Here is an 18,257-nt window from a genome sequence, read left to right as displayed (position 1 = left end):
ACAAAATGATGCTTCTTGGTCAGGGGAAGTAGCTCAGTGGTGGAGCACCACAGGGGTCAATCTTCAGTTGCAAAGGTTGTAGTGGGGGAGATGCTTCTTTAAAAGCTGTTATTTATAGAAACCTACTAATCATCACTTTTGGACAAATTTGTCAGCTTCTTGGCCCTAATAAATTTGTGATATGAACATAAAAGAAATGTCTTCTTGGTCACTTAAGCAAAAAAAAAATGTTTTTTTGTTAACTTGTGCTAGTCAAAAATGGTGATTTTTAAAAAATATGCATGTATTCTAAACCTCAATATAGATACTTTTAGGATGGCTGTACAGACCTCATTCAGGTATAGCAGCATGCCATATATTAAAAAACAAAAATAAAAACCTAAAAGGCACACTCATACATTGCTGATGAAACTGCAAATTGGTGTAATGAATCCGGAAAGCAGGTTGGATGTTATTTAGAAATCTTGGAATGGAACCCCACCATTTGACCCAGGTATACCACTCCTCTGTTTATACCCAAAAGACTTAAAATCAGCATACTATAGTAACACAGCCACATCAATGTTCTTAGCAGCTCAATTCACAGTAGCTAAACTATGAAAGCAACTTAGATGCCCCTCAATAGATGAATGGATAAAGAAACTGTATATATATATATATATATATATATATATATATATATATATACACAATGGAATATTACTTAGCAATAAAAGAGAATAAAGTTATGGCATTTGTAGGTAAATGAATGGAGTTGGAGAATATCTTGCTAAGCAAAGTAAGCCAATCCCAGAAAAACAAAGTCCAAATATTCTCTCTGATAAGTGGATGCCAATGGGGAAGGGGGAGGCATGGGAAAAATGGAGTAACTGTGATTGGGCAAAGGGGAGGAAGGATGGGGAGGTTGCATAGAGACAGGAAAGATAGAAGAATGAGATGGACATCATTACCCTAGGTACATGTATGACTGCATATATGGTGTGATGCTACATCGTGTATAACCTCTGAAATGAAAAGTTGCGCTGCAATTGTGTACAACGAATCAAAATGCATTCTGCTGTCATATATACCTAATTAAAATAAATAAATTAATTTTAAAAACTGTTTAGTTACTATATTTATAAAATAGGATTACCTATAGAATGCCATGATTTTTCTAGCTTATGCAATTTTCAAATTTATTTCTTATTTTATTTTAAGGAATTACACAGTAAGGCTAACTGATTAATTTTTTATATATATATTAGAGGCATATATTCTGATGTCTGTATATTTATCGTATACTTTTCTAGGATAGCAATAGTTTGGTTTTTTTATTTATTTTTTAGTTGTAGATGGACACAATAACTTTATTTATTTATTTTTATGTGGTGCTGAGCATTGAACCCAGTGCCTCACATGTGCCTGGCAAGTGCTCTACCACTGAGATACAACCCCAGCCTTAGAATTAGTTTATAAAATGTAAATTTTTAGATTGCTGATTTATATTAAAATGACCCACACTTAAATTAGATTATGCCTATGGGAAGTATTATATTAAAAGCAGAATTATAAAAATACTCTGTAATCTCTGACATCGCATAGGCTTAACAGAATCTCTGAGGTGGATAAAATAGTTGAAAACTTTCTAAGAAAGTATGCCTATTTAAAGACTTGGCTTTAATCATAACAATTTTTTCTGTATTTTCTCTGTGACATTCATTATGTCTGATCCATAATCATTTCAGGTATCTGAATAACTTCTGTGAATCACCATATGGTAGATTTGGCTAATTTGACAGTTATTTATTATCAAAGTGGTTACATGATAGGTGAGTTGGTGCCCAACATCACACAGCTATCTTTTTTGCTCTTGGAAATTTATTATAAAAGTAATGTATAAAGTTAAAAAAAATGAAAAACCACTCCAATCTCACCATGCAGGAGAAATACTATATTCTTCTTAAACTCTTAGATTGTTTTTATTTTAAAAAATTTATTAATGCTACTAAAAGTCACAAGAAATCATGTAATAGCAATTTGAAGATATATAGTCCTACAGTCATCTTCCCCCATATGTGTACTTAACATAAAAAAATTGGAAAAATCTAATGTCCCTAATCCATTATCAAATATGGATTTTAAAAAGTTTCAGTTTCCCACTAAAGTCAGTCATTTTGATAGGTAAATCATTATGGGAGGTAAAAATGTTTTAAAGACATTTTTTTCCTAACACACAAAACTGATATTAACTACTGTCATATTCTCATTCTTCCCAATAAACATGTATACATTATTTTTTTATATTTATTTTTTTAGTTGTAGTTGGACACAATACCTTTTATTTTATTTATTTGTTTACATGTGGTGCTGAGCACATGCTAGGCAAGCACTCTACCATTGAGCCACAACCCCAGCCCATATATTATTATTTTTGAAGACTAACAACAGGATTAATTTGATATAAACAACACATCTCAATACCAATGGAAATTCCAACCCAACTACTCAGCAGGCTGAGGCAGGGGGATCTCAAGTTTGAGGCTAGCCTAGGCAATTTTGTAAGACTTTGTCTCAAAATAAAATTTTAAAAAATAACAATAAACATTAGGGGATGGGATGTAGCTCAGTGGTAGAGTACTTCCCTATCATGTATGAAACCCTGGGTTCAATCCCAGAATCAAATTTTTTTTGCTTATTTATTTATTTATTATGCCATTATACATGAGCTCTCTTATTATTATTATCATTATTTTTTGCATTACAATTCTTAATACATCTTTATACCACAATTTATCATCTCTGATTATACATAATGTATGTTGACACCAAATTCACATCTTCACAAAATGTTTTTTTTTAGAGTTTGAATATATAATAATAAATCTCCAACTCATGGTACAGATTTCATTTTAAGTGATTTGATAAATTGGATATTTTATTCTTAATCTACATAGCTTTTATAAAATTTTAAAAGCCACTAAACCAATACAACCCAAAAAAAAGTTGATTAAACCTATTTTCTGGTTTGTAGTTTTAATTAATTTCCCCTAGAGTAGTAATTAAAACTGATACCATACTCACTTTATTGAGTTGGGAGTGGGAAGGTAAGGGATAATGTGCTTGGGTTAACTATGATTAAAAACTTTATTTCAGTTCTTCATTTCACTTAGTTTATATGTAGGCAGGGCCTTAATGATAAGATGGTATAAATAATAACTAAGGATATTTGGCTTTTAAAGTAAAGTATTGTGGTTTAAAGGATGTTCCATTAGTAGCATGATTTTTAGACTAATCTATATAGTCAAGGCAAATCACAAACTTGTATGTCATTTACTTTCTAAAGTGTTTCATTTGACAATGGTTAGTGTTATAATGGTTCTTTTTCTACTTGTGTTATAGCACAATTCTTTTTTTTAAATATTTATTTTTTTGTTTTAGGTGGACACAATATCTTTATTTATTTTTATGTGTTGCTGAGGATTGAACCCAGTGCCTTGTGCATGCCAGGCCAGCACACCACCACTTGAGCCACATCCCCAGCCCCAGCACAATTCTTATTGACATTGAATTTTTAAAATGAATTATGCTAAAATACTTAGATTTCTACATGTATTTCTTAAATATTTCAATTGCTAAATAAAATGTTTTTTCTTGCTCTCCACATTGACAACAGTAAGCTGACCTACAATGCATCTATTGTCAATGGTTTTAAACAGTTTTATATTCATTGTTTTGAAAGTTTTTAAATTGTTTTTAGTAGAGAACTTTATTTTAAGGTCTTTAATACAATTCTCTAATATTCTTGAACTTAATCATTTAACTGTTTTAGTATTTAAGGTAAAGATTCTTAAAGTTATCAAAAACTAGCTTATGATAATTACATGGTAATATTTAGGTTTCTATACTATGAAGAAGCAAATTTTTAAGTACTTCATTTGATTACCAGAATGAGAATTCACTTTGGCTTCTATTTTATGCATTTATAAGTTTTTTTCCTTAATTAAATAGAAGCTATTGAAACTTCTGTACTCAATGCTAAATACTAAGGAAAAGGGAGTATAATGGAGTGACTTTGCCATTAGCATACAGTCATTACAAGAAACCAATTAGAAGAAGATTTTATTTATAAACATAATTCTTTTACATAGTATGTATCATATGCTTCATTGTTACTTTTACAATAAGATATTCAACTAGTTTTTATGCTTCAAGTACTAGAACATGAAATATTGTGCTTCAAACAATGAAATACAAGCTTAAGAACACATTTAATAGCTGGGCACTGTGGCATGCCTGTAATCCCAGCAGCTATAATCCCAGCATTTCGGGAGGCTGAGGCAGGAGGATTTCGAGTTCAAAGCCAGCATTAGCAATGGCGAGGAGATAAGTAACTCAGTGAGACCCTGTCTCTAAATTAAAAAAAAAAAATACAAAATAGTGCTGAGGATATGGCTCAGTGGCCAAGTGGCCCCTGAGTTCAATCCCTGGTATCAAAAAAAAAAAAAAAATGAAGAAGAAGAAGAAGAAGAAGACATTTAATAATGAATTACTGGAATGTATATTACCTATAGTTTGGGAAAGTTTGGATTGCCTTGAAATGATCCAATTTTCAAGTTCTGATTTTGACTATTATCTTTTCCAATTCCCAGATATATTCTAACATTTACTTTATGCCAGGTATTATACTAAGTGATAGCTTATGTCAGCCTATTTCTCCTTTTTAAAGATAGCTAGATGGGTCTGGGGTAGTGCTCAGTGGTAGAGCACTTCCCTGGCATGTGTGAGGCACTGGATCCAATCCTAAACACTACATAAAATATAAATAAATAATCAAGTTTTTTAAAAGTAAACAGTTTAAACTCATCTTTAAAAAAAAAATAGCTAGATGTAGGGCTAGGTGTATAGCTCAGTGGTAAAGCACTTGCCTAACATGTGTGAGGCCTTGGGTTTAATCCCCAGTACTGAAAACAAATAAATAGAAAATAAAAACTGCTGGATGTAAAAAAAAAATGACATCTATAACTTGATTTTCTAATCAAAAGCCATTAAAAACAATTATGAATAGCCAGGCATAGTTGCACATGCCTGAAATTCCAACAAGTCAGCAATCAGGAGGCTGAGATAGGAGGATCAGAAGTTTGAGGCCAGCCTGGACAATTTAGTAAGACTCTGTCTCAAATAAAAAATACAAAAAACTGGGGATGCAGCTCAATGGTAGGAATGTCCCTAGATTCAATCCCATCTGGTTTGCTTCTCTCTCTCTCTCTCTCTCTCTCTCTCTCACACACACACACACACACACACACACACACACACACACAGAGTTATGTGGAGGTATAAAATAACATAGATGGCAATATCAACATTTTTTTCCTTCAGTACTGGGGATTGAATCCAGGGCCTTGTGTGTGCTACACAGGTACTCTACCATTGAGCTATACCCTCAGCCCTTTATTTTATTTTGAGACAGAGTCTTACTAAATTGATCCTCTTGCCTCCGCCTCTGGAGTGGCTGTGATTACAGGTGGGCGCCAGTGTGCCTGGTCAAAATCAACCTGTATATCTATGTGGTGCTTCAGATTGACTACAGGGCCTCATACAATCTAAGCATATACCACCGAGCTATTCCCCCAGCCCCAAATCAACTAGTAAAGGGCAATCTTTCTCATACATTTAATAAGGCCTAAAAATATTACTATCCAGTGGAATATATAACATACTCTAACTATGACATTTAGTTACCAAGCAAAGATTAAATTATGGCCCAAATATCCTGGTTATACCAGAGAAATAAGTACTAAATTTAAATAAGTACATTTCCACCAAAAAAGGTTTAATTAAAAAATTTCAGTATTAGTTATTTAGAAAATTCTCTGCCATCGATCAGATTATTTTCTGATGTCAGAAAATGAGGTACAATAATTGATAATATATAATAGTATAAGAACACATTATGAGTAGAAATAGCTTCATTTGAAGACCTGAAAATTGGTAATCCTGAGTTCTTCATAGAAATTCTCAGAAGCTCAGGATCTCCTAGGTGCCATATATGAATATAAAGGAAAGAAATATATACTTTTCTGAGTATATATTATTTACAAATAATCCCATAATAGTAACAAAGTTTAGATCCAGAATGTCCACCCAAGGGCCCGAGTACTAACAGCTTGGTTTTCACCCTGTGGTGCTACTGGGACATGGTGGAACATTAAAGAGGTAGGGTCTATGGGACTGGGGTTGTGGCTCAGTGGTAACTTGCATGCCTAGCATGCAAGGGGCACTGGGTTCGATTCTCGGCATCACATACAAATAAATAAAATAAAGGTCCATCAACAACTAAAAAATATTTTTTAAAAAAAAGAGGTAGGGTCTAGTAGAAGGAAGTTAGGTCATCAGGGATATTAGGACCCCGCCCCTTCCTATCTACTTCTCTGTTTCCTCCTTTTCTGCTGTGAGATGAACAGATTTCTTCCATTGTTTGCTTCCGGCATGATGTACTATGTTGCCCCAGGGCCAACTGATCATGGATTGAAATCTCTGAAACCATGAACCAAAATAAATCTTTTCCCTTAGTAAGTTGATTATCTCAGGTACTTTGTCATGGTGACAGAATGCTAACTAACACACAAAGAGAAAAACAAATTGGCCTATGACAACACCTGTGTTTCCAAATATCCTAATTCCTGAAACTATGTGGGGAAGCATTTTTCTTAGTTTCTCAATTGTTATGGTACTTGTCTTCAAGTTTTGCATCTCCTATTCTTGCTTCCTAAACATAGGTGAGGCACTGGACTCGATTCTCAGCACCACATACAAATAAATAAAATAAAGTTCCATCAACAACTAAAAAATATTTTTTTAAAAAAAGAGGTAGGGTCTAGTAGGAGGAAGTTAGGTCATCAGGGATATTAGGTATAGGTCTTGGCCTTCTTTTCTTTATAAATAGTACATGCATGACTCACACATTTACATATTTAAGCACAGCCTCTCTTTCCTGAGCTTTAACCCCATATTTCTGTCAACCCTCTAGAAATATTCTCTGGAATATTTCACTATCACCTCAAATTTTACAAATCTGATCTCTGAGCTCATTTCTGCTGCAAAACTAATTTAACTTACCCTATGGATATCCCTTTTCAGTTCCAATTTCCCAGGTTCAACGAATTGGAATCTTCCCTGGTTCATGCATGAAATACTTCATATGATCTGTTTTACCATGTGCAGGGAGAGAATAAAAAGGGAAGAGAAGAAAACAGTGTTTTAAATCCAAGTTAACAAATTTGGCTTTTAGTCTACAAGCAAAACGGAGCAATGAATAATTTTACAACACAGCCATGCTTGAAGGTAACTGAATCTATAGGTTGGCAGGGGGGTGATGTTAGACAAAGGGCATCAATGAGAAGTACTTCATTCCTGTCAACGAAGGAATAATAGTAAGAACTTTGATTAGGTGTAGGCAGTGGGTAGGGCGATCGGACAGATGCTGGATTTACTGCAGGATTAGAATCGACAGAACTTGGCCACTGATAGAAACAAAGGTAGGAAAGAAAGGGCATCCAATTTAGACATTAAAGTTTCCAAGTTGATTGTATTAAGAGGCGCGCATGGTCTGGGAAATCATTTGGGAGGGAAACGGTCGTTAGGTTTGGGAAATTCAGCATTTGTACACCTGAGGAACATTTGAGAAGAAATACGCAGGATTCTTGGAGGTAGCTGGGCACCTACACTGCAGGTGGAGCAAAGTTTGAATGTTTCCGCAAAAACATGTACCAAAGGGACTACAGAAATCTTACTACCAAGGCTGGCGCTGGCGGGAGTGAGATGTGACATCGCTCGAATAGTCCTGTAGTGTCTGCTCCCCGCGCCTGCTCCTCCACAGATCCCGCCAGCATTTCGGAGGTCGCCTTTCCCGCCCCTCCTGGGCATCCTAGAACTTGCGTTTGGCCCAGCCACCTTGTAAATAGACAGGGGTATAAATAGACCGCGTCGTCTGCTGCTTAGTCACTAGTAGTCTACCTGCCTATCGCACCTTCTTTGGGAGAAACGGGGCGTGGCAAAAAAGTGGTGAACTCTAGATATCGCGAGATTTGCCTGCAACCTTTTCTTTTGCTTGCCGGAAGCGGAAGTTGAGTGGTTGCGGGATTCCAGCTAGAGAGTCTCCGTTACCTAAAAGAGCCGACGGGGTCCGGCGTTCTCCTGTGTGGTGGGACTGGAAGTCGCCACCGCCGCGAGGCTGGCCGGCGGGATCTGGACAGACACAGCCTTTGGCGGGTTAGTGGCCCTTTTGGGGAAACCAGGAGAAGGGAAGCGGGCGGAGCTGTGTGGCCGGCGAGCTGTTTTCCTTGTGGCTAAGCCGAAAGCCACTTCTCTCGCGGCTTCTCTAACGTACAGCTAAGATGCTTAGGGATGGAGCAGATCTGTCAGAGCCTTGGTAAACAACCTGTGGTGTGCTTGGAGGTCAGACTGAACAAACGCAGTTGTTCAGTCAGTTTATCTGCGTCTCTTCACTAAGCTTATCTCCCAGAGCAGCCAAAGCGCATCTAGTCTGTCAATACCCGGGTTTTTCGCTTGCATCGAAAATTCTGTGTGGTTTTATTTGTGGTGAGTGAATGAGTCTTGTTCGAATACAAATCTGAACGTCTGTAGCCTACCCCCGCCCCAACAAAAAAGGAATACCAGTTGTGAATGCTAGAATTGGCCTGTTCGTTCTAAAGGCCCAGTGAACTAGTGTTGTAGCCTCTTCTAAATTCTTCAGGGTAAACGCAAGTAGCACCCTTTGGACACAGCGTTGGAAGTCTTCAGAGCACTTTTAATCCCACCTTTTCATTGACTATGGCCCTTATATACCTAGTCCTTCCGTCCCCATCTTTTGAGAGTTTTCTTCAAGATTTTTTTTTTACCCCCCTCAAAGATTTAAACAAGCTAAACATTCAGCAGTACAGCTGCCTCACATCCGTGGAATGGGTTAATGCTTGGATCAATTAAAAATTCTGCTAAACTGAGTGCTGTGACGCATACCTGTAATCCCAGAGACTCAGGAGGCTGAGACAGGAGGATTGCAAGTTTAAGGTCAGCCTCCTATCTCAAAATTAGGGAAAAAGTGTAGAGGCAGGGGAGGCTGGGGTACTACATTTCTAGTGGTAGAGGACTGGGATTGAATCCCCAGTACAAAAAGGAGATGGTATTTGTTTACTTGTGTTTTGGGAGATCTGTGAGAGAACACAAAAATAGAGTAGCACATTTTCCTTGCCTTACCATTTTATTGCCCATATGGATTAGGTATAGGTCATCTTTATATAGTGATTTCTGTGGTTCCTATGAATTCGTTTTAAAATTCTTTTCTTGGATTTGGGTATTTGACCTTAGTTTGCCAATCCGAGATGCATTGAAAGTATAATATTTGATAAGGCATACTATCTATGAACAATAGCCTGAAAGGTAGAACATCTAGATTTTGTTTCTTGTAACCAAACAATAATTCTGGTTTAATTTTGTCAGGATGAGGGTAGCATTATAAATGTTATAAATATGGATTCCCCCTAACCACATGGCCAGGTATTGAACCCAGGTGCATTTATCCATTGAACTATATCCCCAGCCATTTTTATTTTTTATTTTGAGACAATATCTCACTAAATTGCTGAGGCTGGCCTCACACTTGTGATTGTCCTGTCTCAGCCTCCGGAGTTGCTGGGATTACAGGCCTGCACCACCATAACCAGCTATAAATGGGGGGCCTGGCGAAAACACAAACTAATGAAGAAGCTGTTTTCCAATAAAACATTTCCTTGTCAAAAACTTTGTCTAGAAGTTGAGTTAATACAAGAAGAAAGAGGGAAAAGGTCTGGTTTTAAAGTTTTAGTATGCTGTTAATGCCTCAAATCATAAAATTTGTTTTATAAGTCTTTTTTTTTTTTTTTTTGAGATGGATTCTCCATATGTTACCTAGGCTGGTTTAAACTCCTGGGCTCAAATGATCCTCCAGCCTCAGCTTGCCAAGTACTAGGATTATAGCATGGTTCTACCTCATCTGGCAGATTTTAGGAGTATTGAAGCAAAGAGCAGAAACATGAAGTTTGAGTTAGAAAAGGTAGGGGATGGAAATGCTAACAAGTACTTGGTCAAAGAAGACTAAAGAAAGTGAACTTTTACCTTGTTTTATCAAGGATTAGACCTCTGTAGGCTAAGCCAAAATATTTTCCTATATTTGGAGACTGAGAATATGGGTGAAGAAATACCACCTGTTGAATTAATTCATAATTGGCCTAGAAAAGTTAGCTGATATAGATTTCAGTTTTTATAACCATTAGGCAATATCTTTATTTTTTTATTTTTTAATTTTTTTTAGTTGCAGATGGACAGAATACCTTTATTTTGAACCCATTGCCTCACACATGCTAGGAAAGCGCTCTACCATTGAGCTACAACCCTAGCCCCAGGCAGTATCTTTATTTATAGTACTTTTATTGTCATTTGTCACAGGATCTGGAATAAGAATACAGTGGATACCTTTAAAAAGTAGTTATCCTAAATTTTAATAGCTGTGCATCTAAATGCTTTTCTCCTTGCCCGTTTTCGCATCTCTCTTACATTTTATATATTTCCCCTTTTTTATTGGCTCTTTTTCTTTCTCTTATAAATAATTATAGGTATTTTATCCTGGGTAACATAAAAGAGATAAGCTGGGTGCAGTAGTTCATGCCTATAATCCCAGAAGTTTGGGAGACTGAGACAGGAGGTTCATGTGTTCAAAACCAGCCTCAGCAAAAGTGAGGCAGTAAGCAACTCACTTAGACCCTGTCTCTAAATAAAGTACAAAATAGGGCTGGGGTTGTGACTCAATGGTTGAGTGCCCCTGAGTTCAAGTTCAATTCTGAGTACAAAAAGAGAGAGGGGTGGGGAATCTCATTAACCCTTTAGCTACTGGCCTTTTTTTTTTTTTTTTTTTTTTTTTTTAAAGACAGGCTCTCACAAAGTTGTCTAGGCTGGCTCCAAACTCCTGGACTTAAAGGATGCACCTGTCTCGCCTTCCCCAATAATTGGGACTACAGTTGTGCATGTATCACCCACCACTTTGAGCTTGTCTTTTTTTCTTCTTTTTTTACCTAGTCTTCTTAAGCTTTGTCTACATTCTGTAGATCTCTAGTTCCTTAATTGCGTAATTCTCTATCAATTGCAGTCCTGCATCAATCCCAGCTACTCTAAAATAATCAGCTACTTATGGCCAGATTTAATTAATTATTTTTGTTTTTTCTATCACTGTATTACCTGGCCACTTTTGACCATTCTTTATTCTTTTGCTTTGTGTGATAATCTCTTCTGGTTGGCCTCTCTGTGTGTGTTCTCTTATCCCTTCTTTAACTTTGTTCTTTAAATGTTCATGTTCTCCAGGGTTCTCCTTAACACAGTCTACATTTTCCTTAAAGAATCTCATCAATGATCAATGATCGTATATCTGGAAGATTAAAAAAAAAAAAAACCTCCATTGAAAGACTATTAGGACTAATAAATTTGGCAAAGTAAGGTGAAGGATGTAGCTCTGTGGTGGAGTGCTTGCCTAGCATGTGTGAGGCGGTGGGTTCAGTCCTCAGCACCACATAAAAATGAATAAATAAAATAAAATTGTGTCTATCTACAACTAAAAGTTTTTAAAAATTTGGCAAAGTACTAGGTTATAAAATTGACACAAGAATCAATAGCATTCGTATTATAACAATGAATCTGCTGAGAAAACAATCAGGAAAACAATTCCATTCATAATAGCCTAAAAAAGAGAAAGAAAATACCTAGAAATAAATCTAACCAAGGAAGTGAAAGACCTCTACAATGAAAACTATAGAACATTGAGGAAGATTTTGGAAAATGGAAAGACCTCCCATGATCTTCATGGATAGGCAAAATTAAAATTACTAGAATGACCATATCACCAAAAGCAATACACAGATTCAGTGCAATCCCCATCAAAATACTAATGACATTCTTCACAGAACTAGCAAAAACAGTCTTAAAATTCATTTGGAAGAATAAAAGACCGAGAATAGCCAAAGCAATTCTAAGCCAAAAAAGCAGTGCTAGAGGCATCACAGTGTCTGTCTTCAAATTAAGCTATCTAGCTAACAACCTTCATGGTCCTGGCATTAACACAGACCAGTGGTACAAAATAGAATACAGACAAATTCACACAAAGGGACCAAAAACATATTGAGGAAAAGACAGCCTTTTAAACAAATGGTACTGGGAAAACTGGTTATCCTTATGTAGAAGAATGAGACTAGTACCTTACCTCAAACTGCACAAAAAATCAACTCAAAATGGATGAAAGATATAGTCATTAGACCAGAAACTCTGCAATAACTAGTAGAAAATGTCACACTCCAGCAAATAGGCACAGACATTAACTTTTCAACAGGACCCCCAAAGTTCAGGAAATAATGCCAAGAGTTAATACATGGGGTGACATCAAATTAAAAAGGCTTTTTTTTAATTCTTTCTTTTTTTTTAGTCATACATGGCAGCAGAATGAATTTTGACATATAATACATACATGGAATGTACATACATCAATCATATTGTCAATTCTATTCTGCTGCCCTTCCTATCCTCCTTACTCCTCCCCTCCTCTCCCATCCTTACTCTCTATCCAATCTAATGTGACACACTTTTTTTTTCTTTTTCTCATTACAACATCATATGTGTAATCTGTATAACAATGAGGTTTTCCTTCCATCTTCTGTGCAATCTCTTCTCCCTCTTTTTTCCTCCCACCTCTCTTGCCTATTTAGTGGTAGTCGTCTTCTCATGCTCTTCTTCCCTGTCCCATTTGAGTCACCCCCCCTTATCTCAGAGAAGACATTCGGCATTTGTTTTTTAGGGATTGGCTAACTTCACTTAGCATAATCTGCTCTAATGCCATCCATTTGCCTGCAAATGCCATGATCTTGTTACTTTTTTAGTGCTGAGTAATATTCCATTGTGTATAAATGCCACATTTTTAATCCATTCATCTATTGAAGGGCATATAGGTTGGTTCCACATTCTAGCTATTGTGAATTGTGCTGCTATAAACATTGATGTGGCTGTGTCCCTGTAGTATGCTCTTTTTAGGTCTTTTGGGTATAGTCCAAGAAGGGGAATAGCTGGGTCAAATGGTGGTTCCATTCCCAGCTTTCCAAGGAATCTCCATACTAATTTCCAAATTGGCTGCACCAATTTGCAGTCCCACCAGCAATGTATGAATGTACCTTTTTCCCCGCATCCTCGCCAGCACTTATTGTTGTTTGACTTCATAATGGCTGCCTTTCTTATTGGAGTGAGATGGTATCTTAGAGTAGTTTTAATTTGCATTTCTCTGATTGCTAGAGATGGTGAGCATTTTTTCATGTATTTATTGATTGATTGTGTATCCTTTTCTGAGAAGTTTCTGTTCAAGTCCTTGGCCCATTTGTTGATTGGGTTATTTGTTTTTTTGTTGTTTAACTTTTTGAGTTCTTTGTATACTCTAGAGATTAGAGCTCCATCTGATGTTTGAGGGGTAAAAATTTGTTCCCAAAATTAAAAAGCTTTTACACAGCAAAGAAAACAATTAGGAATGTAAAGAGAGGACCTACAGAATGGGAGAAAATCTTTGCTAGCTCTTTCTGACAGGATTACTATCTAGAATGTATAAAGGACTCAAAAAACTTAACACCAAAAAAATAATAATAATCCTATCAATAAATGGGCAAAGGAGTTAAACACACTTCTCAAAAAAAGAAATACAAATGGCTAACAAATACATGAAAAAATGTTCAACATCATTAGCAATTAGGGAAATGCAAATTAAAACTACACTGAGATTTCATCTCACACCAGTCAGGATGGCAATCATCAAGAATGCAAATAATAATAAATAAGGTAGAGGATGTGGAGAAAAAGGAATACTTTTACACTGTTGGTAGGACTGTAAATTAGTTCAAGTATTATGGAAATCAGTATGGAAGTTCCTCAAAAGACTAGGCACAGAACCACCAAATAACCACTCCTTGGTATTTATCCTAAAGTAATCATACTATAGTGAGTCATGCATACCCATTTTTTTTTTCAATTTTTTTTAGAGAGAGAGTGAGAGAATTTTAATATTTATCCTTTAGTTATTGGCGGACACAACATCTTTGTTGGTATGTGGTGCTGAGGATCGAACCCGGGCCGCACGCATGCCAGGCAAGCGCGCTACCACCTGAGCCACATCCCCAGCCCCGAATGCATACCCATTTTTATAGCAGCACAGTTCACAATAGCCAATCTATGGAAACAGCCTATGTGTTCCTAAGTGCATGAATGGATGGAGAAACTGTGGTATATATACACAATGGAGTCATTCAGCCCTTTAAAATGAAATTACTTCATTCGTAGGAAAATGGATAGAACTGAGACCATTTTGTTAAGTGAAATAAGTCAAACTCAGAAGGTCCAAGGTTGAATGTTTTCTCTCATGTGGAAGCTAGAGAGAAAAAAAGAAAACAAGTGGAGATGCAGGGATCTCATGAAAACCAAAAGGAGATCAGTAGAAAGTTGGAAAGCAGGCGGGGCATGCTGGGGAATAATGTTGGCCAATTTCTATTGTTACGTTGTATGCATGTACAAATAGGTAACAACAAATCCCACTATAATTCATCAATAAAAATGTGGGAGAAAAATAATCTCACCTATTCTTATAACATTAACATATCTCCCGTATTCATCTCTTACTCTCCGTTACCTGTGAATTGACTCTCATTTTGGACATATGTACCACAGCTGACTTCAAACTCAGTGTATATCCTTATCCATCCCTCTTCCTGTAGTACCTTTGGCACCAGAATCTGTTAAGTCATTTGGTGAGAAGCCTCAATTATGTTTTATTTCCCCTCTCTTCTCCCACATCTCATCAATGTTCATTCCTCCTAAAATTCTTTTGAAACTGTTCTCAAAGTCCCTGCCTCAGAGTAACCCTCAAAGTCCCTGCCTCAGAGTAACCCTTCAGCATATTACCTACATTACTTTAGTAATCTGCCTGTTGTCTAATTTCACAAATCTATTCTCTACAATTTTAGAAAAGTGATCCTTCTAAATAGTAAATTGGATCTTGAGACTTCCCATCTTAAGCCTACCTTTGCTGATCAGAAAAAATGCAAACCTGCATTGAATACAAAGTTTTTTATCATTTGTCCCCTGCTTATCTCTCCAGCTTATTTCTTTGCACAGTATCTTTATTTTATTTATTTATTTCTATGTGATGCTGAAGATTGAACCCAGTGCCTCACGTGTGCAAGGCAAGCATTTTACCACTGAGCTACAACCTCAGCCCTTCCAGCCTCATTTCTTAACATCTGTTCATCTCTTTATATTTATACCACTACTGTTTCTTCTACTAGACTGGGAGGTTTTGGGGGGTAGAAGCGATGATGCATTCTTTATCTTTGCATGGTGGGCTCCTAGTCAAGTACAGTGCCTGGATTGTAGTAGTCAAGAAATGTTGAACTGAATGTCTCAAATCTGTGTTAAGTTTAAAAGAATACAGGTACTTCTATGAATAGCCTGCCAAAAATTTTTCATTCTTGACTTTTTTCATTATCAGATAAGATAGTGTTGATTTTTTTTAATTCTTACGTAAACATCTTAAATCTTTATAGAATTTCAGGATGACTGACACTTCTGAAGCTGTTCCAAATTTTGAAGAGATGTTTGCGAATAGATTCACAGAAGATGATAAAGAGTACCAGGAATACTTGAAACGTCCTCCTGAAATGCCTCCAATTATTGAGGAATGGAATAGCAGATCTGGTGGAAACCAAAGAAATAGAGGCAATAGGTATGTATTTCTTGAGAACAAATGCAGATGTTGATTTGGGAGAGGTTAGCTTTAGTCTGTTTGATAAAGCCAATGAAGGCAGCAATCAGTGTTTTCACCATGGTTATATGTACTGCCTTGTAAGTTTTTCTTGTAGACTGATATTTTCTTTGTAAATGTACTTTTAAAACTATCTTTGTGGTTAGCTGGGTGCCGTGGCCTGTAATCCCAGTGGCTCAGGAAGCTTAGGCAGGAGGAATCCAAGCCAGCCTTAGCAACAGTGAGGCACTAAGTAACTCAGTGAGACCCTGTCTCTAAATAAAAATACAAAATCAGGCTGGGGATGTGGCTCAGTGGTTGAGTGACCCTGGGTTCAATCCCCAGTACCAAAAAACAAACAATTTATCTTTGTACTTGATCCCATTAAAAAAGTATTGTTTGATTTTATTCTAGAAAGAAGTTGGAAATTACCTCTATTTAATAGTTCAAAAATAATCAAAGGCATAAATTACTATGCTGATTTTATACAATGAACAGATTTCAGTTTGATCCAGAACTGCCATATTTGGTTTGGGTTTATATTTATTTGCCTATTTCTCTGTGAAGTATGTCCAATATGATGCTGGAAGAATGACTTAAATCTTAGGCAAGTATTGACTAATTTGTGCTATATGTTCTGTAGAGAAAAATGTTTTATACTTTATTTGCTACTGAGAATTTATATGCACTGGGATAGATTTCTTCTTCTTTTTTTTTTTTTTTTTTTTTTGTTTGTTTGTTTGATTGTTTTAATAAGGGAAGTTTTAACCTTTTTGTTTTGTTGTAGGCTGCAAGATAACAGACAGTTTAGAGGTAGGGAGAGCAGACGGGGATGGCCAAGTGACAATCGATCAAATCAGTGGCATGGACGATCCTGGGGTAACAATTATCCCCCACAACACAGACAAGAACCTTACTATCCACCCCAATATGGACAATATGGTTACAACCCACGGCCTCCGTATGGTTACTATTGATAGAAATGTCAGTGAATTTTAGAAAAACCATTTACTTTGTTAACATGACAAAAGTTTGTGTGTCTTTTCTTGGTCATAGTTTCGATTCATTTAGAAAATGGATTATTATTTTTTTGGAATTTAAGATTAAAAAAATAGATCTTACTGGATAGATGTTATTGTTGCTGGGAATAAATACTCCCCTAAAAACATTGTGGGTTATATTCCTTGCCTTCTACCTCAGATTCTTTTTTGTTTCATTACTTAATAGTGCTCTGAGTTGATGTATTTTCCTTGTTTGACCTCCAGAAATTCTGTCTTTAACACATAAATAAAAACTTCAAAATAGAAATGCTTGCTTTTACTTTGTAAGATAAAGGAATTTCCACATGCTCAGATATACTTATTTCTGAGATTCTACAGAGGGTAGTTTATCAGTTCATTAATGCACAGCTTTACTTATAATGTACTGTACATAACATCAGTTGAAAGGTAAAACAACTGTATATTTTATTGTTTGTTATGTGCCTAGGGTACTTTGTGATTGCTTACTCTACAAGTTTGAGTTAGCTAGGGAGACTGATCTCCTAGCTCTGGAGTTGGGCATAACCCATTGGAAATTGGACAGCCCACCTCCTACCTTATTTGGCGAAGAACATTCTATGGAAAACCTTTGAAGTTTCCCCCCATTTTTTTAGTTGTTGATAGACCTTTATTTATTTGCTTATTTATATGTGGTGCTGGGAATCAGACACAGTGCCTCACATGTATGAGGCAAATGCTCTACCTCTGAGCAACTCCAGCCCCTTGATATTTTTTTAAGAGGGAAATCAAGAATAAGCTGTAAAATGAGGAAAAACTCCTCCTCAGTTCAGTGTCTTGATCTTTTTGGTGGATGGGATTAGGGCACACATCATTTTATACAAACTTTTAAAGCTTTTTGCTAACTTAAAACCTAGCAGGGAAAAAATTTGCATGTTATACAAAAGTTTATAATCCTTTGAAGATAATGCTTTGTTTTAACTGTTTTGGTATTTGACTTGGGTTGATTTTACAGTATTTTATTCATTTCTAGATGCGTACTTTTGCTGCTTCCTCTTCTATAAATATAGTGATATTGTCATTTCCTTTCAGAGAATTCATTCTACTTCATATAATTTTAATAATAAGTTTTATTGAAAACAAAAATTTTAAAAAGATTTAAGCAACTTCACTCCCAAATTTTGGCAGTTAGTCTATTTATTGATTTGGTAAGTTGATCTATTTGGATTTTATTACTCAGTCCTTCATATCTGATTAAAGAGCTTCAGAGGAATATTAAGAGTATAAGTTTCAGGGCTGGGGTTGTGGCTTAGTGGTAGAGCGCTTGCCTGGCATGTGCAGGACCCTGGGTTTGATCCTCAGCACCACATAAAAATAAATAAGTGAAATAAAGGTATAATTAAAAAATAAATATTTTTTTAAGTATAAGT

At 36.1% G+C, this 18,257-nt stretch overlaps 1 protein-coding gene across 1 annotated transcript; it reads left to right on the top strand.

Annotated features, from left to right (window-relative positions):
* Positions 1-8,108: 8,108 nt before the first annotated feature.
* Positions 8,109-17,131, top strand: Ramac (RNA guanine-7 methyltransferase activating subunit). The gene is made up of 3 exons (XM_026388191.2): positions 8,109-8,253; positions 15,633-15,811; positions 16,617-17,131. The coding sequence occupies exons 2-3, from the start codon at positions 15,642-15,644 to the stop codon at positions 16,804-16,806; spliced, it is 360 nt and encodes a 119-aa protein (XP_026243976.1). The 5' UTR covers positions 8,109-8,253; positions 15,633-15,641; the 3' UTR covers positions 16,807-17,131.
* Positions 17,132-18,257: the final 1,126 nt, after the last annotated feature.

Source organism: Urocitellus parryii, chromosome 6 (assembly GCF_045843805.1).
Source record: "Urocitellus parryii isolate mUroPar1 chromosome 6, mUroPar1.hap1, whole genome shotgun sequence".
Classification (NCBI taxonomy): domain Eukaryota; kingdom Metazoa; phylum Chordata; class Mammalia; order Rodentia; family Sciuridae; genus Urocitellus; species Urocitellus parryii.
Note: the sequence above shows the minus strand (reverse complement) of the source record. Positions and strands in the feature narration are given on the sequence as shown.

Coding starts and splice junctions, on each gene's coding strand:
- Ramac (XM_026388191.2), top strand. CDS start 15,642: ATGACTGACACTTCTGAAGCTGTTCCAAATTTTGAAGAGATGTTTGCG. Junction 15,812..16,616: donor CAAAGAAATAGAGGCAATAG/GTATGTATTTCT, acceptor GTTTTGTTGTAG/GCTGCAAGATAACAGACAGT.